This window comes from Gasterosteus aculeatus, chromosome 12 (genome assembly GCF_964276395.1).
Source record: "Gasterosteus aculeatus chromosome 12, fGasAcu3.hap1.1, whole genome shotgun sequence".
Taxonomy (NCBI): domain Eukaryota; kingdom Metazoa; phylum Chordata; class Actinopteri; order Perciformes; family Gasterosteidae; genus Gasterosteus; species Gasterosteus aculeatus.
The window spans coordinates 14,292,641-14,317,834 of NC_135700.1; the positions used below are offsets into that span (position 1 = coordinate 14,292,641).

The window sequence follows — 25,194 nt, forward strand, 5'->3', positions numbered from 1 at the left end:
TACATGCCGCACTTTATTTACAAACCGCATCTGTAAACAACATTGTTTTTGAAGTGTAAAATTGATAACATATAAAGAGTCCATTTTGGAAAACTGTGAAAAAACCTTGAAAAAGTGTCTTTGAACAATATTTACTTAAGTGAAAAATATATATTTATATATTTTTTGTCATAAAATGTGGGCTAAATCTGTAAAGGAGTATAAAGACCCCTCTTATTTAATTTCATTTCACCATCAGGTAAGTCAAGGTCATAGTATTTGATAAATTCCTAAAAAGCAGTACTGGAACAACGCTGATTTGCATCTGATAAGAAAATGTGTGTTTGAAGAACAAAAGTTAAACAACAATATAGATCCAGTATATAGTTTACTAAACTCTCCCTGAAGAGAGTTGCTGCAGTTCCCCCTCCTGTTCTTTTATACAAAATGTACAATATATATAAGTTTGTGCTCCATAAAAAATGGATGTCTTACAAACATTATCCAATGGTTTATATATATATATATATATAAACGGTTATAAAGGTTTTTTTCATATTTTTAGTTTTTACAATAAATCTATATATCTATCTAACTCTGTGCACTATATCCCATGCAGATTACTTTCTATCTAGTGCGTACACACTGGTTATAATCTGACATTAAACGAAAAGTGGGCTTGTAACTACAAAATATTTACAAAGACTAGGCCAACCATTATGTGGAAGCAATAAAAAAAAAAAAACGCTCTCAATACCAAAGTCCTTGTCATCTGTCGATCACGCTGCTGCTTTCTGATGAGATGTGGTGACATTTAACTTTACTGCCGTCTCGCTGTCCAACCGCTGCCCCCTTTAGGCCACGGACCCCCAAAATGTCTTGTCCTGACAGGTCCCCGATTCAAGTCTCTCCGCGGCTGGACGAAGACGCTCCCTCCATCCTCCTCAGCGGCCACGTTCAGCCGGACGCATCCTTAAGTGTTGGCATTTTTTGGTTTTAAGGTTTGCTTTGAGTTTTGTTTAAAAGCCGAGCCCGGTGGGGGGCTGGATCACCGGCAGGCCTGCTGCACTTGATTGATCAGCTCTCCGAAGCGGTCGAAGAGCCCCTCCACCCAAGTTCCGTTCTGCAGACACTTCTGAACCGTCTCCTCCTGCCCCACGTTCAATGACTGCACCCGCATAGATGCTATCTGCAGGGCAGAAGCACAATATTTTTTTTTAAACGCTCTCAAAAAGCACACCAAAGTGTCACCTGAATAATTAGCATCTGAAATGAAACCTGTTAAAAACTAACCGTGGGAGCGTAACATTTGTCTACAACACAGACTAGAACAGCGAGCACAGTGGAGTGAATGTCTCACCTCGTCCTTGCACATAAGGAACGTGTGGTACTTGTAATGCTGCAAAGAGTGGTACAGGGAGAACCACTGAGTTTTCTGCTGGTCCACTGTATACTCCTAGAAGAGACAACAAGCAAAAAGCACACGCGTTTCCACAACATCTTGTAAAGCCTAGTTTATGCTTCTGCGTTTTCAGAGCGACGCAGACGCAAGCCCCCCTCGCGTGTCCCTTGCGTCGCTTTTCACACCTCCTTGTGTCCTTGCGTGTGTCGAGCCGTTTTTCTAGGCTTGCGTCGAAAGCAACGCAAGCCTCACACAGCGCACCAGGCTGCGATTGGTCCGCTAACTACGTCCTTTACGGAGTCTCATATTTTCGCTTTCATAGCCCGATACCGCCATTATTAAAACAAAGAATGTTTACGAGAGAACGGAGCAGATTTAAGAGCTTTTGTCGGAAGAAATGCGTAAATATGAGCGCTTATACACGCCGCCATTGGCAGGTTGTAGAAGCGGGTTGGATTCATGGAGGGAGATCGCCGCAAACGCCGGTTTGCCCGTCGAGAGGTGCACAAAGTTGTGGAGGAAAATACGGGACAAATGTGTCCGCGATGAAAAAGCAGCAGTGGCGATGCACGGGGCAATAAAGTCTATGATACATAAATAAACAAATAATAAATAAACATGACTCTCTAGGTCGTCTTCAACAAAACACGTCACTTCGCCTGTTGTTCTGGCGGTGAATTGCTTTGCAACACACGCAGAACCATGAATTGAAACGAGTGCGTCGACCCAACGACGCAGACGCAGAAGCATGCGCCGGCCTTAAGGGATGAGAAGGCAGGGAAGTGAACCGTGGCTGCAGTGTGGAGCGGATTAAAAAAGAGTTACAAAGACTAAACGGTGCTCTCTGCTGGACGGATACTGAAAGTACAGGGTTCTTGTCTCACCTGAGGCACTTTGTTCAGCATCTTGTAGGGCTTCATAGTTTTCTTGTTGTAGGCCTTCCCACTGAGACGCACCTTAAAGGCCGGGGTTTCCCCGTCCTTCGTAAGCTCGGTCACAACGGCAATCTCTGGGAAGCTGTCGAGAGCCGTCTGAGGACCCACAACAAGGGAGTTACTTGGGTTGCCGTTTTGTTTGTTTGTAAGATTACTCTTAAGTCTTTTGGAGTAAGAGTAATCACACAACAAACATCAATCCAACCCACCTTTAGGACCTGCCCTATGTGCAGTTTGTGAAGCAGGCGTTTCCTGTTGTCGCTGATCATTCCATCCACTCTTTTCATCTGTGGCAGCAGAAACTCATCTGAAACAGTCAACACACCTTAAGTATACCACCAACCTGTTTTTACCTTGTTGATTTACTTTTAAATACACGATTCTTGCTCTGTGATAAAGCTAATAATTATCAAAAAAAGGTTAGTTCACTCACCGTTTGCCCTCTCAAGTGCTGTCATTACATCTTCATCTAAGGCAATGCTGATGAGCAGTTCCACAAAGCTCCTGAATGTCTCCTTCATGGTCCTCGTGTTGAGCAACCGCGACGCGAACGGCACTGAGGGCTCTAACTCTAAGAGGAGGTTTGGGGGAGATCAATCATAAGGAAGAGCAGGAAGATACTGACGATAACAATATGTAATTAAACGGCATCTTCACCTCCATCTTCAGCAGATGATTCCGAGGCGTGCGGGGAAAACTCCTCCTTCCATTTCCTCCTCTTCTTAGGTGGGGGCTCTGCCCTGGGCTTGAGTTGTTTGGGCCGAGCCTTTTGGCTTTGGGATACTAAGGAGGGGTCGGCTGTCAAGCCCAGCAATGTTTTCACCTGAACACCCCTGGGTTTCAGAACAAAGAAAAGTTAGACAGCCGGAGCGCCACGTTTCAGGCATTACGTCAGTCAGCGCCCTGCGCGTACCGTAGCGAGTTCATGGGCTTGCAGCGCGGCTTCCGACTGCAAACACGAACATACTCCCTTTTGTTTACGGTGTCCAAGAACTTCACATACACCCTCTGGTACATGGTCTTGGCATCGCCAAAGTATCCAAGATACTGCCCAAGAGAAGAAACATTTTACTTTTTGCAGACTGAAGGAAAAAAACAAACAAACACTTGAATGATCGACGACTGATGCGTCCACGCGTCTGCTTTGACTCACGCTGTTGGTGGCTGAGAAGACTCTCCTTCCATCTCTCACTTCGGGCACAAATTTCTGCAGCAGCGCCTTCTGGACTTTCCAGATGGCTGGAGGCTCACTACCTGCTCTCATCGTGACCTAGACACACGTAGTAGAGGTTACAGTGGGGAAACTGTGATGTGACTCTGATATGAGGCACATTATTATCCAGATGCGCTTTTTTTTTGCAAAGCTGTACCTTCAGGTTTTCGATGTCTTCGTTCCGGACAACAAACTCGTCTCTCTCCCTGTACATCCCCTCGCCTCCGCTGTCCGACAGCTCCTCGTCGGTGAGTCCCTCAATGGCCACACTCGTCAACTGCACGGCCGTCTGGCCTGGTGGGGTCTCTTTGGACTTCTCCTTGGCCACGAACACGGTCGCAGCTGAGACGGCGCTTGTCGTCTGTGTAGGTGTGGTGAACCGTGACAAACAGGTATTGGTAACGACAAGAGGCATGATGGGAACTTGGACCGTTTTCATCATCAAACCGGGGATTGGGTTATCTGGAGAAGGAGAGGATAATTGTCAGGAAGAAACAACTTCTCGTGTTTAAAATGAATAAAAACAACTTTCATAAAAAGGGAAAAATTGTTATACATGAGACCACATTACTTGTATAATATTTTATATTAATTAAATGGTATTACTCATATTACATATATGATAAAGTTGAAAAAACAGCACAACAAAAAATACTTAAGCCAAAATAGACTTGCAGCTTCAGCAATGCTGAAAAATCTTGGTTGGCTGGCCAATTACGTCTTTTCAGTATTTTGAAAATTTTGTGAATGTAAAAAAAAAAAAACAATGAATAGATAAACAATATTATAAAAATGTGTAGGTCGCTGTCATGATGAGAACACCGGAGGCTCTTGAGCAGCCTAAGCCGGGCACGATTACCTGCTCTGGTTTTCCGATCCGAAGACTCATCCAGAGCGGAAAGCGCCGAGCTGATGCTGTTCCTCAGGGCCTGGTTCTTCCCAGTGTTCTCCTCTTCGTCGGAGCTGAACGACGGCAGAGTCTCCAGGTTTTTCTGCAAATCCTCATCCAGACGCTTCTGTTGGATGCTCACTCCTTGGCTCTCCTGGGGAATCAGGGGCCCGGGCAGAGTCTGCAGCTTGGGAGGCAAAGGAGGCAGCGGACACGCCGGTGGCTTGGCGGTGGTGCCGGGCTTTCTAGGGCGATTAATCGTCCGCGTGGGACTCGGGGAGTATTGATGTTTGGGGCCCGATTTGATGAAGTCGAGGAAGGAGCCAATAAAGCCGGTTTTGACCTCTGGCTGTTTCTCTTCGACTTCTCGGATCTTTTGTCTGATCCTCTCCTGCTGGCAGCCATCAAACACCCCCTGGGAGGCGGACGGCGAGCTGCCGTCACTGCCCCTGGAGTTCTGCCGCTTTGCCTGCCCGCTGCGCTTGGTCGGTCTAACCTGCCCACAGTCCTCCTCCGGCCCACCGGGTCTGATCGAGGATTTAGGGCGGGCCTTCTTTTTCGGAAAGTCTTCACCACCGTGGCACTCCGCGAGGCCGCCCTCGCCTTTAACACCCTTTACGTTCCCTTTGACTCCGAGAGCCGGCGGGTCGTACGCCTGCCCTGCCAAGTGGTAATCGTTCTCAGAGCTTCCTCCATCTCCATTTGCGTCCAGCTCAGAAGGACCGTGGTGAACGGGCTGACCGTGGCAGCCTGTGGCCATCTGAACTTCATTTAGTGTCATGGTGTTGGTCATGATGGCCTGTTGTGCCGCGGAGAAACTAGGGGACACGTGCCTTATATCCACAGTCTGGAAGTGGCCTTTGGAATCGACGGGACTCGCCATCGCTGCCATTTCCGCCTCGGCGGAGGACGTGGCTTTGACAAAGTCCTGCGGTGTGACGCCGCAGGCCGCCACCGTGGCGGCCAGGATGTCGTCCACGTTTGACAGAATATTTCGCTCATCTGCGAGTAGCATCGAATCGGGGAAACAAATGGAGTTGAGGGCAAAGTGGTTCTTGGCATCGTTTGGTGGCTGATTTGCCGTCTGGCTGTAGTGGTGTTTGGAGTTATCAGGGCATCCGGAGCCCTGCTCAGACGCGGCGGGGCCCTGCTGTCTGAGGGTTTCAGTGACACTGGGGCCCAGCAGTTCGCGGCCCATCTGAAGATACTGGACATGAACAGGGCCCAGATCTTGGCCCCGTTGGATACCTTGAACGGACACCACCTTTGAGGGGTTTTGACTGTGGTGGACAAGCGGCTGCTGGAGTACAATCATCTGGTTGGGTTCGAGAAGAGCGCTGGGGATGGTGATGAATTGGGGGTGGGCCGCCGGGGTCTGGCTCTGAGACTGGGAGTGATTCTGGGGGTTTTGATGATGCGGCTCTGGAGATTTGAGCTGGAGCGGGTGCTGTTTGAGCTGCTCCGAGTCAAGTGGTACATGTGTAGCAATAATACTGGAGTTTGTAGTTTTTGTGTTGGCGTTTTCCTGGCCGTTGGCACTGCTTAGATGGATGTGCTGATGGCTCAGAGAACCCATCCTTTCATCCTTTGTCTGCTCCGCGTTTGTGTGAACTAGTCCCAGCAGCTGGTCGTCAGACCGTGAATAACTTCGGATAACGCTTTGCGTTTTGTGATTATCGTCCATTTTTGAAACTACATAGATGACATTGTTGTGAGCAGACATATTACTAGCTGCAGCAGAGTCTTCCATTGATGCCTGCTGGAGCGCATCCAGGTCCTGGATAGGAAGCTCTACGAGTTTGTGTTTCTCATATGTTGGCTTAATGTCCTGTATTGAGGATCTGACGTTATTCTGTAAGGCTTGAGCGGGTGAAGAGTAGGTAGGCAACGGTGTGGACAAAACATATTTGTGGGTCTGTGTCTGCTGCTGGGACAGCGTGTCATGCGTTTTACCCCCCACTGACTCTTGCATGAGGGTGTAGTCCTGCGAGGAACTTGACGTGGGGAGACTCCGCACGCATGTCAGCGGGTAGGAGGATATGAGCGATGGTCCCGTGGAATAGCTCGGAGTCACCAAACCGTGCCCCTGTGCTTGAGATGTGAAAGTCACATTGGGGGCCCCCTGAGAGTGCAATGTGGGGTAGCTCTCTGAGAGACTCCCCTGACACAAGCCCTGGACCTGGGCTCCGTACTGGATCTCCTGCTCATGGCTCATCCTGGGACTGGAGGAGTAAACAGGAGTCTGACCAACAGATGACACGTCAGACTGGCTGGAGAGGGAAGGTAGAGTCTTGTAAAGGGGAGAGTGTTTGTCTGAGGTCGAATGGGGGGGCTGTGACTGGGCTTGTGGGGGGATATAGGTTTGACACAGACTACTGGACATCAGGCCGGACAGCTGGCCTGACTGCTGGTTAGCAATCACCGAGTTCTGCTTCTGTCCTGGGGAGGAGTAATGGTCGGGGGACCCTCCAGTCAGCTTTCGAGGGTGCTCATGACCCTCCTCATCCCCAATCGGGTGTTGAGCCACCTTGGAAGAGCAGTCTTTCACTTTTGGCACAGACGTGGAGGAATACGCTCGAGGTACGGAGTCGGTGTTGGGTTGTGGCGCCCGATGGACCCCTTGGGAGGAATCGGCCCCCGGGGAAGGGCTGCAGGACAGAGGGGTCTGACGGGAGGGGTCCTGCTGGTAGGACACATCCGCTTCACCGCCAGAGCCAAAGTACCCCTGTAAGGGGTGCTCTGCATTGGCCAATTGCTCCGAGGCGTCGTGGCTGCTGGAAGGCCTCTGGTGGTGTTTGATCACACTACATTCACGCTGAAGAGCTCTCTCAATGGAGCCGGAGAAAACGGCGGCCCCGTAGGGGTGTTGAGGGCCGGGCAGGGCAGAGGAGGGCAGCAGGCTGAACTGGGGTTGTAGGAGGTGGGGGGCCGACTCCTGAGCCGATCGGTAGGTCGAGGACTGGACGGGCAGAGCCGAAGCCAAAGCCGGGGTGGAGAGATGATTGAAGGCCAGCGCGGTGGGAAGCAGAGACTGGCTGGACTTGAGGTGGATGAGGGGGTCGTGGTGAGAGAACAGGCCATTGGTGGAAGTGCTGAAGGCAGGATCCTGGAGAGCCAAGGGCGGGTTGGTAGCGTAACTCCGGGAAGGGTAGGCACCAGGGTGCTGGTACGACGACAGAGCGGCAGGAGAGGGGAAAGTGGCAGTAGAAGGCAGGGCACCAGTCAAATACAGCTCAGTGCTGGAGTTGGTACCTGCATTGTGCAAAGAAGGCAAAATAAGGGCTCAACCGGCAGACACGAAGGGGTGAGATCCTAATCGCAATATCGCACGCTAGTCACATTATCAAAAGTCTTTGATAATATGTGGAGATATGGACACCAACCAACTTCAGCAGAAGCCTCTCCAAAGTACTTTTAAGAGCTATGGCTTCTCTGCTTCAATAGTTAAGAATATATTACCGTGTTTGTGTTATTTAAATCTTTAAAATAAAGATCATAGTACAACATGTAAAAAGGATCTCGTCTAGAACACAATAGTATCGTAGCTTTGTTATTGTAGATTTAAAACACAATACAGTGTTTATACACAAACACTTGTATCAGTAAATGTTTCTCACAAATAAACTGGACAAAACACCCTGCGTATTTACCACTCTGTAGTGCATTTAAAATCATAAGAAGCCCATATGAATAGACAAAACGTCCATAGTCCAATAGGTGGTAGCGTGAAAATAACACATAAACAGTGGACGTGTTCTCACCGGCGGGCCATGACGGGGGTCTAAAAGGAGGAAGCAGTGAGGCACCGACAGGACCAGCCTGAAGGCTTCTCGGCTCCATGGCTGACAGGAAGCTCATGATTGAGGTCTCAGAAGAATTACTGCTCGAGTCAAGTGTTCCTGAAGGTTAAAGAAACAGGAACGTGAACATAACCACAGAAAAGGGCCACATAGTAATCCGTGTGCTACGCGCCAGGTAAGCAATAGCCATTAACCAGTTACTTCACCCAAATTGCAAAGGAATTAACTCATCTCTCAGTAGCCTCGAGTGAGCTCCACAAATTTCCCAGATAAATGGACCAGGCATAAATACTTGTATACTATGTATACTTGTGAAATTGAAGTAGTTTCTTGTAATGAAATGAACCCAACAAAATACTGTCTGCATTGAGGCTTATGTCCGAGTTTGTGAAACAAAGCTTTTCAGTTTGTGAGTACCTCCAATTAAACATCCTTTGCAATCCCTATTTGTATAGGCGGCACATGCATCTCAGATTTGACAGATTAAGACAAAGTGTATCAACTAAAAATATTGCCATAGTAATTTGGGTGTACTGGCACTTTCTAAACCATTTATAACTCACCTGCGGTCGCAGGCAGGTGCGACGTGGTGTAGGTGGGAAGCTGGTGGTTATCAGCGTAGCTTTGCCTCTGGAGGAGCTCTGCATCAAGGTGCGCCGCGCCATAACTGGAACTGCGTCAACACACAAACACGCTCACATGAAAGCGCTCATCTTGGCAAGAAGCGATGGAGCCACCCGACAGAGCAAACGACACGGATTGCTCCTCTTGGCGTGAGGAGCTCTAGTACTCTGTTACCTTGAGACATGGGGAAAATATGTTTTATATCTGACACATTACATTCTATATTCTCTCTGAAAAAAGATTCGTGTGAAACAGTTATGAAATCTGAGGGAATATCACGCAGCCGGCTTGTTCTCTTATTGCCTGAAGGTGTTCGTCTGTGGAAGAACAAAGCTGAAGTCATCAGCCGCTTTTTTTTATTTTTATCCCTTCAATAGACAAGCACTGGCATTTTCTGTTACGCAACTCTTCTTAGCTTAACTATAAAGTACCATACACAGGCATACCCGATTAATGCAATGCCACAAAGACTAGCTATAAAGTTCAGTTTTTGATTGACACGGTCAAAGAGGAGTAAATCAAAACAGCCTGTTTTTGAACTGAGGTCATAGTTAGTGATTGCGTTGCACTGGTGTTGTTTGTGAGGCACTGGGTGAAGCATTTGACACACCTCTGGACATAATGCAGTCCGGTACAACAACACGGCAGACTTCCACAACATCAACTTATTATCTGTGCAGATGTGAAATGTGTCCTCTGACATCTGTACCTGGGAGCGGTGAAAACAAAAGGATCCCTCATTCAACAGATCGAGGAAGTTCTCATTCCGGTGGTCTAATCTCACTTGATCTCTTCTGGTCCTTATCTAAAGACTTGGTAATACTTAGTCATTGATTAACTTGTGCGCTGCTTATGAGCGCAACCCGACCAAAGGGACACGACTCGTGTCCTCGGGTGAGATCCATTTGTATCACTTACAAGATGGAGAAGATCATTACACAACAGTCTGGATGTTTCACTAAATTAGAGTTCCGAAACTAGGGGGTCTGTTTGACAAAATATAAAAGCAAGTTGAAAGAACGTCAAACACGTCAACCGAGCTCGAACTCGTAAACTAACACGACGAGTCGGGCGCCGAAGTGACGTCGCTTAGCTGCGAGGCGAAGACAACGACGTTAGCCGGGAGACGTTACCACTAGTTCGGGGGTTTGGACACAACTGACGCGGCTAGCATCGGTAGCTAGTCACCTACCCGCGAGGGTCAAGAAAAACACTCGGATACATGTTTAGCTAAGCTGCCCAGATGGTCAGATTACTACACGTATGAAACGAGTGTGTGTGTGTGTTTGGGGGGGGACGGTGTCCGTGGCCACGCCGAGGAGACGGCGTGCTAGCCGACCTAGCAAGGTGCGCGCCCGCAACGGCAAGTCAAAGGCTCCGCTACTGCGTCTGAATGCAACACGGGCATTCCTCCAATTTACTCCACAACGACGAGGACCGTTGCACTTTTCCACAACAGCGAAGCTAGCTGACCCCCCCCCTCCACGCCGCCCCACACACCATCGCCACCAAACACCCCCCCCCCCCCCCCCCCCCAAGCACCGCCGCAGTTTCCCTCGGAAGGTGCCCTCTCCTTCATCTCCCTACCTCGGCTTGGCAGTGGCCGTGCTGCGGTCATAGGCCCAAGAAGCTACGGTCTGTGCTGGTGGAGCCAGCGCGTCCGCGAAGCTGGAGGTCGGGTAGTTCGTGTCCATCATCCGGTGAGAGATTCACTTCCCCGGCGGAGCTTCGTGGAGCAGCGGACACGCATCGTAGCAGCCCCCCGGGGTCAGACCCAGCGAGCGGGCGGGCAGGCGGTGCCCCGTCGGAGCGCTGCACGGTCCGTGAACTCGTAAAGTGTCCCGGAGAAGAATGTACCTTTTTTCCCGAGTCTTCTGGGGGGATTCGGATGTTTTTTTGTCGGTCTCCCGTCACGGGGAGTCGTGCAAGCCTTGCATGGCTTCACGTACCGATGTTAGTGAATTTCCCAGGATGCACCGCAGACTTTCGCTGGAAGTTTTGTAGTTCTCGCTTTTTCCTCAACTCCGTCTAAAAGTTCAGCTCGATTATTGTTTTTGAGCTGATTTAAGATTCCAGAAGTGATTTATACAATGCCACAGAAACCCCAAATCTACATATCAAGTGATTTGTTTTGGCATAGAAACAAAGTCCCAAGCTAACTTAAATGAAATCTTAATACATTCAGGCAAATAACATACAGGTTTTGTTAGAACTCCCCTCTGACACTTGTATTAGGATGACTGTTGTGCAGCATCCTTATTAATACTCGTGTTATTTGGGAAACTTTGTCCCATTTAGCATCCTCAAAGAAACAGCTCTCGGCCGCTAATTTAATGGGCTGACAACAACTTGTTAGTGACAAAGGACATAAAGGATAAAATACAATGTTCATCGACATATGCACACCAGAAAAAAAAAGAAAGAAAAAAAAAAAAAAAAAAGAGAACACCATTGAGCCATCTTGAACCCATGTACACTACCTCAAACACGGTCGAAAGAGGAGACAATGAGAATTTAAATATCAACTTTATTTAAAAATATTTAGATAAATTGTCACTTCAGGTAGTCACGGTACAGATCAGCTTCATGTAAAATTACAGATAGGTAAGTGACTTGTTTTAGCTCTCCTTTCTCACAGCTTTATAGATTTATGTTGCTCTGTATGAATGTAAAATATTGCAAAACTGCTTTTAGGGACTTTTCACCTCCATCTATTTATAGAGCATTTAATAAACAACAGCAATGTATATATTGAAATTAAACATTACTTCACATTTCAGAAGAGTATTCTCATTGGTTGATGACACAAGAGAAGTTTATACAGTAGTAGTATTAACAGTAATAAAATTTAAGAAAAGATTAAATAAAGCATGAAGTACAACGATTTTTTACAAAGCAAGTAAGGTAGATCATTAAATAAAAATATTTGTATTTTTATTAAAAGATTTTTCTGTATAGCTAATATTATATAATATATATATATATAAATGATAATGCCAGTCAATCCAGCTGTTGTGTTCCTATTTTTTCTTCTGGAAACAGGAAGCTGTACGACTATGCAGATCATTCTGTTTAGCTTAATTTGCAAGCAATACCTATCATGTAAGGAATCACAATAATAATCATCTTCTCAGTCTTTCTCATCAGGCAGTGTCTGAAGCAACTGCTCGTTAAGGGCCTGGGCACCCCTGCAATTTAAATCCCTCATGTATAAATAATTGATTTTTCATTTGCAGTTAGACAAAAAACAGGCTAAATGTATTATAAATCGTATTTCGTATAATTAGTACAGATATGGGACAATGTTCTTGCTCACGCGCATCAAGAAGGGAGATTGAACAGTTAGGAAAAGGTACCAGGCCAGAAAGATTAGAAAAGGTATGAGTGTAAATAGATAATCAGTAATCAATAAACATAAGGCACAATGCATGTTTTGAAATCTTGTGATGAAGAAAAAAAAAAAAACACCTAGTAGTGTAGAACAGTGTGAATGTTACTTCAATTGTCTGCTTCATGTTGGGAGACATGCGTTGTGTCACTACCGGCGAATAGTCCCATGCCGTGAGCTAAAAAACAAACAATAAGAGAAGATGTCATCAAAGATATATTTTAATAGACTTTCTGTGACTGCATTATGGACGATGCACCATAGAAAAAAGAAGTGAGCTGTGAGATATAGATTATGCAAATACCCGGGATAAGGAGGAGGTGGTGCATCATAGGGTCCGTTTTTTGCAATCGCCTGCTCATAAGACGGCAACCCCGCTGGGTCTATTTCCTCCATAGGGGGCGGGAGCACGGGTTGTGAGGACACCTCGTCGAGACGTCGCATTATTAGTGGAGCATTACTCCTCCTCGGTCGCGCCTGGACGGAGCTGCGTGTAGGGATACATGTCAATTCATACATGTGTGACTATACTTAATTAATAACGACGTTACGTAAAAGGTGAGATTTTATTGTGGTTAAACAACTGTGCACAACTATATATTTAGGTTTGACAAGAAGCCCTAACCATATGTTTAAACCGGTATGGATCAATTTATTAATAAAACATTATTTTATTTCTTACTATTTTGAGAATGAAATATCTATTCAAGTCAATTTCCAAGCAAAAAACACACATCAGCAGATTAATCAATAATGAAAGCATCTGCTGAAGCCAGAGACAGGTGCGAACAATAGATACTGTTTTCGAAATATCAAAACTTGTGGTGTATGCCAAGACAAGTGTACAGATTGAAAGACTGCCCAAGAACCTGGGGGATAGTAGTGCAATAGAGTTGTACTAGATACATGGCATTGGAGGCACTGTCTTTGGAGGCACAAAGTGTGCATGCACAATGTGACTCCCATCAACAGCGATAAAGACCCCTTCACTTACTTTGCCCGGCTCATATTCTTGCATTTGCCTTGACAGAAATAGCAGAGCAGAAGTCCAGTGATGATAATGGCCACACCAACAGCGATCAGTCCCACCAAAAGAGACGTCACATCAACCCGTGTGCCCTGTTGGTCCTTTTCTGTGGATCATCACAGGCCACAGTGAGTGGCCGGACAGTGTGAGTTGTACTAAGTAGTAACTATCTGAATATCACAAGGTGGTTTCCATGCAGGAGTTTAGAATAGTTTAATGTTTTACAGTAGGAGACAGTGATAAGGTCTTATCAGAATTTATTCCTCCCTGACGCAAAACAACAAGACTTGCGGTAGAATTGTCCCCCCCCCCCCCATTTGATTCCTGACCAAGCAGTTCGGTTCAGAGCAACTGTACTCGAGAATACACACCTTGTATGTGGGGAAACAGGTTTTAGAAGAAAGTGACATAAGTGCCTTTGCTACAGGCTAAACTAGTCATTATAAGTAGTGGTAGCTCAGATGACACAACACATGGAAGTACCTGACACATATCTTACCTGCAATGTATTGCTTCCAAAAATCATCCTGCAAAACAAAGCATGTTTAGTGGGTTAAACTGTGACGTCGTACCTGCGTCCTTGTGCACCGAGCGGCGTCACTCACTGTTTTCGGGATGTTTTCAAAAACCTCCCTCGCTTCCTCGTAATTGCAGACTTCTTCCATGCACTCCCTCTCCAGGTTTCCAGGAACGAAAACCTCGAAGTCAAACCGGTTGAACAGCAGCCGGCGACCCAGGAAGCCGTTGGCGTCCCCGTCATCTACAAACACTGGGACGCGTGTCCAAGCAGGCGAGTCAATCAACAGCACACTGACGGATCGGAGCGGTTCGAGTGGATCCACTTGTCCCACCTGCTGCCCGTTGCTCACCTTCTCGGGCTTCTTGTTGCGACGGAACCCTCTCCACACAGGCCAGATCCCCGAGAGACAGCAGCGGGAGGAGGAGGAGGAGGAACAACATGGTTCGGAGTGCACCTGCGTGCGGACAGGTGGGCGCATTAATGGGCGCAGTACCAAACAACGCGTCCAGCTTTTATAAACTACTATTATGTAGCTACCCCACCGACCAGGCACCAGATAGGCTCACCTGTGTTCAAATTTACCGACGATGTGTCACATAATGAAGGACAGAATTTCAGCGCAAACGAAACGAAAGCTCACGCGTCCTCGGACCTCGACGCAGATAAGAGAAACCAGGAAGCAGCCGGTGACAAAGCGGCCGAAGAGCGACCTTTAAAAATAACGTTACCGCGGTGATCGTCTTTTGAAGATCAAAAATTGTGTCCGAAAACCACCCGGTTTTTTGTCCCGGCAGGATAAAAATGGGTTGTGTTTTCCCCGAACAGATTTGGCCTCGAGCTCCTCCTGAACTACCTGCGCAGACTCAACTAATCGATCAGGTCTACCTGGATAATGGAGATGATTTAAGTAAATACAGATGGACGCTAGATGGCAGCTGGAACCACGAAATTCGAAGCAGCTGGGGAACAATGCAATTGAAGTAGTTATAATAGAAGGTATTTACCTTTAATTCAATGTAGGTGACCCCCATTTAAGTTTACACACTGACTTATGTCGTGTCATGTAACAGGGATCTTCCATACCAAGATATATTAGGATTTAAAGGGCAGTCTTACTTTAATGACACTTACAGGGTCATTGTTGAAACTTCACTTCTAATGGGTCAGCACAAATTACTGCTGTAAAACGATGCTATCTTTTGGGATCTTCGCATCGGGACATAAAAGCACTAAATCTCCAGTCAACAGCTCGAGAGCTGGTGACTACACAACTATTCACAGGCCTTGTATGGGAAAATGTTGTGCAACGGGCATCTGTGTTAAAATACACTTAGTATGTCACTTTCCACCGCAAAGAACGGTGACTATAGCAACCTTAGAGACATCTCAAAACACCCAAAACATCATGAGGCAACACAGTGAAGATAAAGTTCCACATTCTGCTTGGTAAGCCGTCCACCATAACAGTGTTTATGTTTCATATGATCCACGTAAATATAAATATATCTGTCTCTGGGCTTCTTAGCCAGTGTTTATTCAAAGCAGAGATTGGATGCAAATGAACATTATCTGGGTGACTACTGGCTTCTGGTAATTGAAGAGCACCCCCCCCCGCCCCCCCGCCTGTACTTGGCGAGGTCTCTGGATACCATCACAGTCTTGGATTTACCCGGAGGAATGTTGATATGAAGAAAAGGGGTGAGGAAAAGGAGATATTCCAGACATTATCTAGTGTGTGATGTCAGATGCCACCTTACACCGTATACGTCCATATCAACGTTAAAATGACTAATAGTGTCTTACTGCTGGGAAATTCATGTGCTCCTACATCAGCTCATACAGCAAAGGGCGTGGACAAGTTTTTCAAACCAGGACTTAAGTCCTCTTAAAGAGTAAAACCCTGTTACTGTGCTGTTATAGCTGGCCGAGTAGTTTTAACTACTTTATATACAGTTAGGTAATTTCATCTAGTTTTAGCTCAGCCAAGGGACAAAACTATGGCAAAGAGTCTGCAGTTCTCTGATCTTTGTGTGTGTTTTGGTGTGATAAATGTTGAATAATGTTTAAATCGTTTAAGTTATTTAAATGAAACATCTAAAAAATTAGAGACATGTAAAATGTGAAAGGGTTCCAATATGGTAAATTAAAGTGTAATGTAATAGTCACTTAACCATTGCTGTTAAATAGAGTTGTAAAGCATAATAAATCCCACTCAAATGTAGTGTAGAGTTCAGGAGTAAATGTACTCAAATTACTTTCCTGCTGATAAGCTGAGCTACATGTGCAAAACGAAAAAACCTAAGCCAAGTAAATCCAAATGTAATATCACCTCATATCCTTTAACTATGCAGAACTACTTCTGACTATGATAAGGGGACGTGAGGCTCGCACCAGATAAACCAAACACTGCACAGTCTGGGACATCTGACATGACGGACCATCCAGAAAACAAGTTACTTAAATCCAGGGAAACAAATTAGAGGACGAGAAGAGACGGAAGGAGAGTGGGATCCCTTTTGCAGGATGAGAGCTGAGACGCAATGGTTTGCAAATAAAAATAGCGTATTCTGAGGGATGCAAAAAAAAGGATATTGTTTATTATAAAGCCGCGGTCGCATTCATCTCTATCTGCTCTACCTTGCAGGTGGCTGTGATGAGGCCGTGCTCCTGAGAATGTGTTCTGTGATTTACACCCATTGATAAGCGTCAGAGAAGCTGGCTCCCTGTGGACAACTAGAGGGAAGTGAGCGGTGAGCCTCTGCAGACTTCTGATAGTGAAAAGGACATAAATGTGTACCTCTAATGTCCATTTCATCGGAGTGAACATATTTTAGTGGCAGGGGTGAAATGATCGGATTACGACTTTAATCAGGAGAATGAGGAGTGGTAGACCACTCAAAGGAAACAAAGTAAACACGCTGAGCTGTGGTTTTATTACTCAAAAGGAAAATGCAGTGTCTATTTGGGGTGGGGATTTAAAGTGCAATGCCAGTAGTCTGCACTTTGTCAATTTTTGGTGGTTTCATCAGAGTCCCAGAGGAGGAGAACTCCAGCAGACCCCTTTTACACCTAATGCCTGGGCCATATATCAAAGTTCACTTCCTAATGCTCTGGACCGCTGCTGAGAACAGATCACTGTGCGCAGTAAATGGTACTTAACGTTACATCAATGAACAAACAAAAGGTAAACCAAAAGTTCACAATTCTACGGTAACCTCTCGTGTTCCCAGATAAGTGACCCTCGTGTTGTAGGCTATTTCTCACCCAAAGTTATAGCTCATTTAATAATGACATAGCATCCTTTAACTACAACCAGATGTTGAGAATTGCTGGAGGACAAGCCCCCATTAAAGTCCCTGTATGGCTAGTGGGGTTGTTGTCTGCATATATGGACCATCCATCAGGGGGACAGTATGTGCTAGGCTGTTTCACAACATTTAAAAAATTGTCCATTTAAACATTTCAAAAGAAAAGAGGCACAAGTGATCTCCACTGTTCTTTTATTGGATTGATATAAAAACTGATAAATTCAGTTGGATGAATTTGGAAAACAGAAAAGAATAGCGGGCCAGGCAGTCTAGACAGTCGGTAAGGGGGGAATTAAGCAGAAGGTGACAGGGCTTGCAGACTGGTCTTGACGGTTGCTAGGTTGGCCTTCCAGGAGCTGAGGCTGTCGTGCAGCTGCTGCCACTGCTGCTTGCCAAAGGTGCGGTGAGTGCTGTGGCTGATTGAGTGGAAAACAGAAAACCAAGAAAAATAAAACAAAATGACAGAGCAAGGTCACGTCCCACAACTGTGAGGAAATGCAATGCAGAGCTATATTAAAACCTAAACGTGATAAGACATGACTGTCTGTATTAAGACGTCGCATTAAAAACAGAGGCAAAAATAGTTTTTTCTCAACACGCATTACCTATTTCTCTACAGACCAGAATTAAATAAACTCGACCAGAAAACTTCGCCCACATTCAGGAATACAAACTTAAACATTCAAGTGACCAGTTAGTTACCCAATCATTGCAGCCCATTACTGATCATAAAACAAAAGAGACTAGAGGGCCCCACAAAAGACCAATTAATATATAATGTGGTGCAGTGTCCAAGAAAAGCAAATGAGTATGCTCAGGTACAGAGTGTAATGAACACTGAATAACATTGCTGCGCTCCCACAGACACATGGATGGTGGCACCATCAGCAGAACACTGTTTGGGGACCAAGAACCGCGTTTGCTGATCATTCAGGTAAAGCACATCAGGCCAAGCAAACATTTGCTATAGCTGCCCTCTATTATAGATATTTAGTCAAAATAAAAATAACAGTTAAGAAGCCACGTGTGATGTTTGATGAAAGTGCTTACCTCACAATAACCTTTCGCTGTGTCTGGTCAATTTTGCAGTACACCATCTTGGTCTTAACAGCTAGAAAAAAAAAAGGAGGGAGGAAAAGAATAAACACAGCAGAAGCTTAGACAGAAAGCAAAGAAAAAAAAACCTCTGCACTTAAAGAATAAAATTGGACAGGAAGCTAATCTAAGTCAGTGAAAACAGTGAAAGTGCTATTCTTGGGTCTCTGCCATTGTTCCATTTTAAACAACCCTGCGCCACTGGATGCTTTCTTTAAAAAGGACACATCATTTCATGCTAGCAGAGTACAAATGTGTGTCCGTCTGCGACCACGGTTCATCTCTACCTCTTCTCCTCCCCCAGTGGGACCCTGTGAGAAACCAACAGCACACTTTACAAGGGCAGAAGGCCACGATTGATCTGCGGGGAAGTGCTTGTACCGTCAATGACAAAAGCCTCGACCTCCTCGGCGCCAATCTGCAGCTCCTGTTCCATGGTGTCAAAGGAGATCTCCTTGAATTCCACAGCCATGCCCATGAATGTCAGCAGGCGCATCTTGGACATGTTTTGCTCGTGAGACAGGCCTGGAGAGCAACACGCAGGGATCATTAAGCACCAACAGTCACAGTCGATTACACGCAACTCCGGGAGTTTCCCTGTGATAATTGTCTCTGCGTTCAGGAGCATGCAGTCAGTGAACCTACTCATTAACGCAAACACCACATTGTCTTGTTTTGAGAGTCCATCCTACACAGGCTTGTGATTAAACCAAAGCCTTTCGTATGGAGAAAGAGGAACACTGCTGACACACACACATTCCTGTGCTGTGTCAACAGCGCGCGCAGCACGTCAACTCAATACCTATGAGAGCTTAATACCGGAAAGGCTGTTCACATAGTCTTTATATGTACTTTATTACAGAGGTAATTTAAGAAAAATTTACATTCGTCTCCAATCATAACACCAGGATAAATGATAATACGGTCCTTATAGAGGAAAAGGTTATTGATAGATAAATTCTCAAAAACTACTTAACTGCCTAAGATGGTAATCTCTTGATACGCTCTTAGAAGGGCAGCATTCGATTTTAAAACGTGTTTTCTTCAGTTTAAATACATTTACGGTAGAAAATGTACATGGTAAAGAGCAGAGATCAATTATATCACTTATCAACCACCGTGTACACTGAGGTTTTAGGGCAGTCAGACCAATACGGCACAGAAACCTTTACCATGTTTCTTAATAAACCTTTTTACTTTTCAAACATTAGTCAGTAGTTGTTTGTGTAGAATCTGTGCAAATAATACATGCATAAATGTATGGATGCTTACCAAGAGAGTCAATGAAGTCTTTGTTACTCTGGTAGAACTTTACGTATGCTGCTAGTTTTGCACTCACAAAGATGGTTAACAGCTGAAAACGCAGTGAGAAGAGGGAGAAATACCATTAAAAAGACACTGGAAACAGTCACGTCATCGTTGTATTGATACTGGTTTAACTTGTAATGATAACCATTGTGCTTGATAATCGGCTCCGCTATAAATACTTTAATACTTTGAAATACCAGTCTGTTGACCAATGAAAACCAAAAAAAACGCCCAATTAAGAAATGTTTCCATTGTCTCAACCTGTTAAGCTGGACATTCCCACTGCTCAACATTCCACTTAACTGGTCACGATTTAAATATTGGGTTTTATTAACACACACATGTCACTGATATTACCGAGAAAAACACACCAACTACCCACGTAAAAGAGTCCAGAGGATATTACATTGTGTGTTTACATGGGAACAAGATTCCCGTTTATGAGCAGGTTTTTGAAGCATTATCTGTCTGGGCGTGTCAACAGTATCATGTAAACAGTATCTACGTTTTCAGAAACTTAGATTAGTTCTTTTCATTTGTCATTGCACCACAGGGCTATACAACGATACAGACTAGTCAAATTTTGCTACACAGAAAAAAAAAATATATATATTATTGATTGAGGGGGAATGATGCATTCTGGAATCTAACAGCCAGAGTAAAGAAGCCGTTTTGAAGTATGGTGTTTGGCAGCTCATGCTTCTGCTTCTTTCCAGCCTGGAGCAGGGTGGACAGGTTGTGATGGATTTTGTCTTTAGCTCTTGGCAGCCTCCTCTTCTTGCCAATATCACTCATGCTCAGTAAAAGGGCCAGTAATGCTGTTACTGGGGGTTTTAATCACCAACTTCTGTGATGGTGATTCCCAGGAACTTAAGTTGTTAACTTGCCAACGGAGGAGGTGTGGTTGCATGTTTGAACCGCCTGTGTTCCGTTTGTTTAACAACCAGTTGCAGAGTACGCAGAGAGCTATGTTTATCAACTACTGCGTTTCATGTGGGAGATGTGATGTTGATGGGAAGGCAAGGAACAACAACTTGATGTTGTTGTTTTCAAGGTGTGTGAGAGTTGAGTGGCGTCCTTTGTGGATCTGTTGGCTCTGTATGCAGAGGGTACAGGTTGGCTGGGATGTTTAGCATCCTATCACGTATTCTCAAACCCAGGTGGTGGGGTGAGGGGGGGGACTGAGGGAACTTTCTTTAAATCTGCTTTGTGCGCTGTAGAAGGCACAGAGTAAGTCACATTTTTCAATTTCAAATCATTTTTCACTGCTGACCATACCAGTAGCCTTCTATTTATTTAACAACAAAGAAATTTGCAGGTCCTTCTGTACTCACGTCATGGATGAGTTCTCCCTCCAGGAAGCGAACAGGTTTCAGGGTGAGAAGGTGGTCAATCAGGAAGGTGTTCGGGTCTTTGAGAGCACGGACAATACATCTAAAAAGATAAGGGATCCCAATAGATCCATGTGATGTACATCATATCAAGGGTTAATGACAAATGTTAAACTATGTCTCTAAGTTTACCTGTGGGCGTCAACGCGTGCTTGTGACGCATTGTCTTCTGTGTAACTTCCCAGCAGCTCGACCATCACCTTCGCTGCAGCATCACTGACATGACGAGAACATTGTTGAAGACTCTTTTAAACAGAGATAATTCACGTTTTGGGCACTCTAGCAAAGTCTTAGATGTGGAGGTGTGTGTATGAATTAAACACATGTGTACCATTTCTCCCCATGAGGAAGTTCTTATATCATATAATTGTGTTGATTTTCTTGCGTTCGTACATACAAAAACATGAATTTACTCATCTGACCCCATATGTAGTTACCTTTTTTTGCATTCAACCAACGCTTCATACACCAGCCTCAAGAGTGTGTGCTTCTTCTCTGTCGTCAGGTTCCAGTCAATAATCCACTTGCGCACCTGATGTGGCACAAACATGTATCATAAATCAACTGCAGAGGAAGAAATTTCAGCATGTGCAGATAATATGCATAACTTTTTTTGCCATCTATGACGCTCAACACAAAGAAGCACGGCATGAACCAGGGCTTATGGTCATTTCTCACCGTTTCCAGTGTCTTTTTAATGGTATTTCTCCCTCTTCTCACTCTGTTTTCAGCTATTAACCATCTTTGTGAGCGCAAAACTAGCAGCATACGTAACGTTTCTCCCATACTGATGAAGGACGTACCTGATCGAGGTCAGTGGGGATGAAGGCAATGGCATTAGAAGTTGCAGCCACCTTGATGAGGCCACAGAACACAGTGTACCTCACTGTAGTGTTCTCTTCCATGCCGTGGAACAGGTTACTCAACCTGTAGCATCAAAATAAGAAAAACATGGAAGGGAGCAGAGGCCTCATCATGTAACTGTAAATACATAAATAAATATAGCAAGCAATTATACAAACTTACATAAAAACAATGCCCTGCTTAGACTCCATGCATATGGCATGTTTAGTTGGTGAGCAAAACAATGATAAGAACCTGTAATCTAAACAGACTTTTGAGTAGAAAAAAATATCAGTGGGGACTCACAGCTGCATTCTGAGGGAGGGTCTCTCTCCTTCACGGAACTTCAAAAGTTTCTCACATAGACTTTCAATGAGAGCCTCCTGCTTCTCCGTCTCCAGGATCAGCAGCAGAGACACAATGCTGTTCATCACACTCTCGACATCTACAGAGAGACACACAGAAAAGAGTGTAGTGCATTTAGTCCCAGGCTTCTTAGCATCGTCGATCTCCGGAATAGCTTACTGGGACGCTTGACACACGACAGACGTACATTGATTCATTCTATGCTTCTCCTGGTAACACAAGACAAAATGTCTACTGATGAAAACGACATATTTCTATTTCTATTATTATATCTGTTGAGAGGTGACAATGGGTAGGAATCCGGGTCGTTCTTCATCACACCTACCTTTGTCATCGTCCTTGAGGCAGACATCGCACGCCTCAATGATCTGAGCCAGATCCACATGTAGTCCCCCTTCAGAGTTCTCCTCTGATATTTCAGCTCCTTTGGCCTTCATGTAGGCTCTCAGCTCTGAAGCCTGCAACAATGTAAAATTACTATTAGTGTTTGCATAAACTCTAAAAGCACAGGAAGTACCGAGGTGCGAGTCAACAGTGCAAACGTGTAGAAATAATAAGTTTGGCATGATGTGCTATTACTCAACCTCTATAGCTCGCTGTGGTTCATTAACGTTATATAATGTGATGTTTGTATTTTGAGTCACAAAGATATTTACTGCAGTGAGCCGTAAGGGAAACGACACACACACGTATTTTTAATACTCGTTTGTTACCGTTATGGCTAAGCAGCTAGCATTCGTAGCTATCCTAAAGTAACAACATTGATGAGATTTTAAGAAGGCGCCAGGCGAAAACACATTGAGTTCAAACGGAAAAACGATATTCTCAACAAGTTTAAGTACGTTACATCTTACCCAAGGGCAAGCGGAATGATGTATTTACAATTAACGTGCGTCAACATATGTCACATTGGCAGCATGTAACGTTAGCTAGCTAACAAACAGCATTAGCTAGGTAACCTGTCAGCAGCCGTTAGCATCCTATGTGGCTAGCATGCTAAAGTATCTCGTCGGGTAGTTTCCATCTAACGACTCATCCGCAAGAAGGAAGAAGGAATATTATATATTTTTTAAAGACATGGGTCGTACCTGGTCTTCTTCCGTAATATCGATAAACGCTGGGACGCTCATTTTCGGCGATTTTGTGAGCCTTGATGATGAAATCCACGCTCCCACCACTGCTGAAACCCGAGCGGAAAAGAAAAGGCAGCGGTGTCGATGAAATTCTTCTTCTTCCGGTTCACGCTGTTAAAGTCACAGTAACCCCCAAAAAAATCTACCGCTGAGGTTCACGGTGGAGTTCTGTCCCATGCCTTAATGTGGTAGAATGTATCCCTCTCTCAACTTTGTTGCTTTAGGACAGCACTTTGAATTTTTTTAATACGCCTGCTGCCATCATTCACACAGAAACGACTGGACTTTCATGAGCATCGTTCCAGATTTCAGGAAAATCCTTGACAGTGCTCCTTTCTCCAGAGGTCAGATAAACATCTACATTTTACAATACCCACGCAGACTTCCACCGTCACGTCCTTATATCTCCTTCACTCTCACCCAGATATCCATCTTCACTCTAGCAGATTTACTCTGGATGCCTTGGATGAGACTTTCAGAGGTGAACCTGATCCCAGAGGGGAGGTTATCTGATTGAGTTGCTGTCCATCTGAAGCAGACCACCACGGCGGGCCTGGACCAGAGCTTTTCAACCCGGAAACAGCCCGTGTCAAAGGCCAACACTCTTCCACCGTACACTCGCTGACCTATGGTTGCGCTTTATGGGCCTTTGCACAAAGTGCGATCCTGTGTGTTGCCGCAACGGCAGGTCACTCAGTGATTGAGATGAAGGGGGTGAAGAGGGTAAGTGGAGTAGGAGTTCACCCGAAAACCATGCAGTCGTGTTGCTAACATCTTAGGTGTTGAGCGGGCCGTGTCTCTGGGTGAAGACGCCACGGAGGGTTTTCCCATATCGAGGCCGCGCTGCAGCTCACACTCCATCCGTCACAAAAACTATGTGTGGCTTATTACAGGGGGTACATAGACTAGGAGACACGTCATACCATGTCACATTTCTGTGAAAAGCTGCTTGTCACGTCTTTCTGTTAGTGGTTAGCGCAAAATGCCTGAACTATTGCGCACAGCAGGACTATTACCTTAAAGCAGTGTGCAGAAGGGAAACTGTTGATGTGTGATTCACCATAGTGCTAGTACGATGCATCATTGTGTTGGGAAGTGCCTGGTACCAAATCCCCCCCTAACTCTCTCCCTGCCCTTGTATGCTGTCATGGCAAAGAATTTATTGCAGCTTCTCCACAAGTGTGCTTGTGTAACTGTGAGGCTTTCATTATCTGATTAACAGCTGTTGTCAAGTACCTGGTGTATTTCAAGTTCAGAATAAGAGTTTTAGAGGCTTTGAAGACCCAGGTGCATATGAGACATTGTTTTTGTCTCCTTTAAAAGGTCTTTAAAATGCCAAATTGTGTCATGATGCTCGATAGCATTCATAATATACATTGTAGAATGTCATGAAAATGATGTGCACAGTGGATAACAAAAAAGAACTTTAAACTCCATAGAGACTGTACCTGGTACGCGGATCAAACCAAAATTTGGTTTCATATAAAACTAAATCTAACAAGTCTTCACAAGATGTAATTGTTAATATAACAGCGGACATAGATTATGGGTCCAGCTTCTTGCCCTGATGTCTGATAGTGAATTTCACTTTTGGGTCTGTATACATAATTCAGTGGAAGACTACTTTCTGGTTGTTCTGCTTTTTCTTGGCAGTGTGTCTTGAATTCACCAGTTCCCTCGAGGTTGTGAAATCATACTGATGTTTCTATGGTAATTTATATTACCCTATTTTTACACGGAAACTGTTCTAAGATAAATCCCAATTTCCATTTAACTCACTTATTTTCTCAGCCAGTTTTTTTCGTGTCAATGCTGCAACTCAAAATTGATACGCTGTTTATAACATAATTCCACTCATCTATTTCCTAGATGTAGGAAATATACCGCATTTAAACACAACAACGGTAATCCAAAATCTTCAGGCTTATGTGTAGATCTGAAATATTTATGTTGCCAAGATCTCTATGTTGACC

At 45.0% G+C, this 25,194-nt stretch overlaps 3 protein-coding genes and 1 long non-coding RNA gene across 6 annotated transcripts; 1 reads left to right on the forward strand and 3 right to left on the reverse strand.

The window, feature by feature from the left end:
- qser1 (glutamine and serine rich 1) lies at positions 1-11,269 on the reverse strand. Its single transcript, XM_040200381.2, has 13 exons — positions 10,430-11,269; positions 8,782-8,891; positions 8,180-8,317; positions 4,389-7,670; positions 3,687-3,991; positions 3,470-3,586; positions 3,230-3,363; positions 2,974-3,149; positions 2,750-2,887; positions 2,526-2,623; positions 2,266-2,412; positions 1,340-1,435; positions 1-1,168 (listed from the first exon to the last, which is right to left on the reverse strand). The coding sequence occupies exons 1-13, from the start codon at positions 10,537-10,539 to the stop codon at positions 1,028-1,030; spliced, it is 4,992 nt and encodes a 1,663-aa protein (XP_040056315.2). The 5' UTR covers positions 10,540-11,269; the 3' UTR covers positions 1-1,027.
- Positions 11,270-11,351: 82 nt separating this feature from the next.
- Positions 11,352-14,657, reverse strand: prrg4 (proline rich Gla (G-carboxyglutamic acid) 4 (transmembrane)). The gene is made up of 7 exons (XM_040200404.2): positions 14,344-14,657; positions 14,127-14,231; positions 13,863-14,026; positions 13,757-13,784; positions 13,225-13,363; positions 12,535-12,717; positions 11,352-12,408 (listed from the first exon to the last, which is right to left on the reverse strand). The coding sequence occupies exons 2-7, from the start codon at positions 14,215-14,217 to the stop codon at positions 12,381-12,383; spliced, it is 633 nt and encodes a 210-aa protein (XP_040056338.1). The 5' UTR covers positions 14,218-14,231; positions 14,344-14,657; the 3' UTR covers positions 11,352-12,380.
- Positions 14,108-19,451, forward strand: LOC120833368 (uncharacterized). 3 transcript variants are annotated; one of them, XR_005714303.2, is made up of 5 exons: positions 14,109-14,245; positions 15,303-15,475; positions 16,422-16,527; positions 17,950-18,019; positions 18,485-19,451. It is a non-coding gene; the product is annotated as an uncharacterized LOC120833368 (long non-coding RNA). The 3 variants fall into 3 exon arrangements; XR_005714306.2 differs by lacking the exon at positions 14,109-14,245 and adding an exon at positions 15,082-15,223; XR_005714304.2 differs by lacking the exon at positions 15,303-15,475 and having other exon boundaries at positions 14,108-14,245.
- eif3m (eukaryotic translation initiation factor 3, subunit M) lies at positions 17,261-23,851 on the reverse strand. Its single transcript, XM_040200392.2, has 11 exons — positions 23,177-23,851; positions 22,414-22,546; positions 22,029-22,167; positions 21,683-21,806; positions 21,317-21,411; positions 21,012-21,095; positions 20,823-20,922; positions 19,453-19,534; positions 18,562-18,705; positions 18,136-18,196; positions 17,261-17,501 (listed from the first exon to the last, which is right to left on the reverse strand). Exons 1-11 carry the CDS (start codon positions 23,216-23,218, stop codon positions 17,378-17,380), a joined length of 1,128 nt encoding a protein of 375 aa, XP_040056326.1. The 5' UTR covers positions 23,219-23,851; the 3' UTR covers positions 17,261-17,377.
- Between the last annotated feature and the right edge of the window lie 1,343 nt (positions 23,852-25,194).

What these genes read in the sequence shown, in the direction of transcription:
- eif3m (XM_040200392.2), bottom strand. Translation starts at nt 23,218, where the DNA reads ATGAGCGTCCCAGCGTTTATCGATATTACGGAAGAAGACCAG. An exon ending in TTGGTTGAATGCAAAAAAAG is followed by an intron (nt 21,096 to 21,316) that starts GTAACTACATAT and finishes TCGTCATGTCAG; the next exon opens with TGATGCTGCAGCGAAGGTGA. An exon ending in GCACGCGTTGACGCCCACAG is followed by an intron (nt 20,923 to 21,011) that starts GTAAACTTAGAG and finishes TTATCTTTTTAG; the next exon opens with ATGTATTGTCCGTGCTCTCA.
- qser1 (XM_040200381.2), bottom strand. Translation starts at nt 10,539, where the DNA reads ATGATGGACACGAACTACCCGACCTCCAGCTTCGCGGACGCGCTGGCT. An exon ending in AAGCCCATGAACTCGCTACG is followed by an intron (nt 3,150 to 3,229) that starts GTACGCGCAGGG and finishes TCTGAAACCCAG; the next exon opens with GGGTGTTCAGGTGAAAACAT. An exon ending in TGCTGAACAAAGTGCCTCAG is followed by an intron (nt 1,436 to 2,265) that starts GTGAGACAAGAA and finishes TGTCTCTTCTAG; the next exon opens with GAGTATACAGTGGACCAGCA.
- prrg4 (XM_040200404.2), bottom strand. Translation starts at nt 14,217, where the DNA reads ATGTTGTTCCTCCTCCTCCTCCTCCCGCTGCTGTCTCTCGGGGATCTG. An exon ending in TTGGAAGCAATACATTGCAG is followed by an intron (nt 13,364 to 13,756) that starts GTAAGATATGTG and finishes GATGATCCACAG; the next exon opens with AAAAGGACCAACAGGGCACA. An exon ending in CCACCTCCTCCTTATCCCGG is followed by an intron (nt 12,409 to 12,534) that starts GTATTTGCATAA and finishes TTTGTTTTTTAG; the next exon opens with CTCACGGCATGGGACTATTC.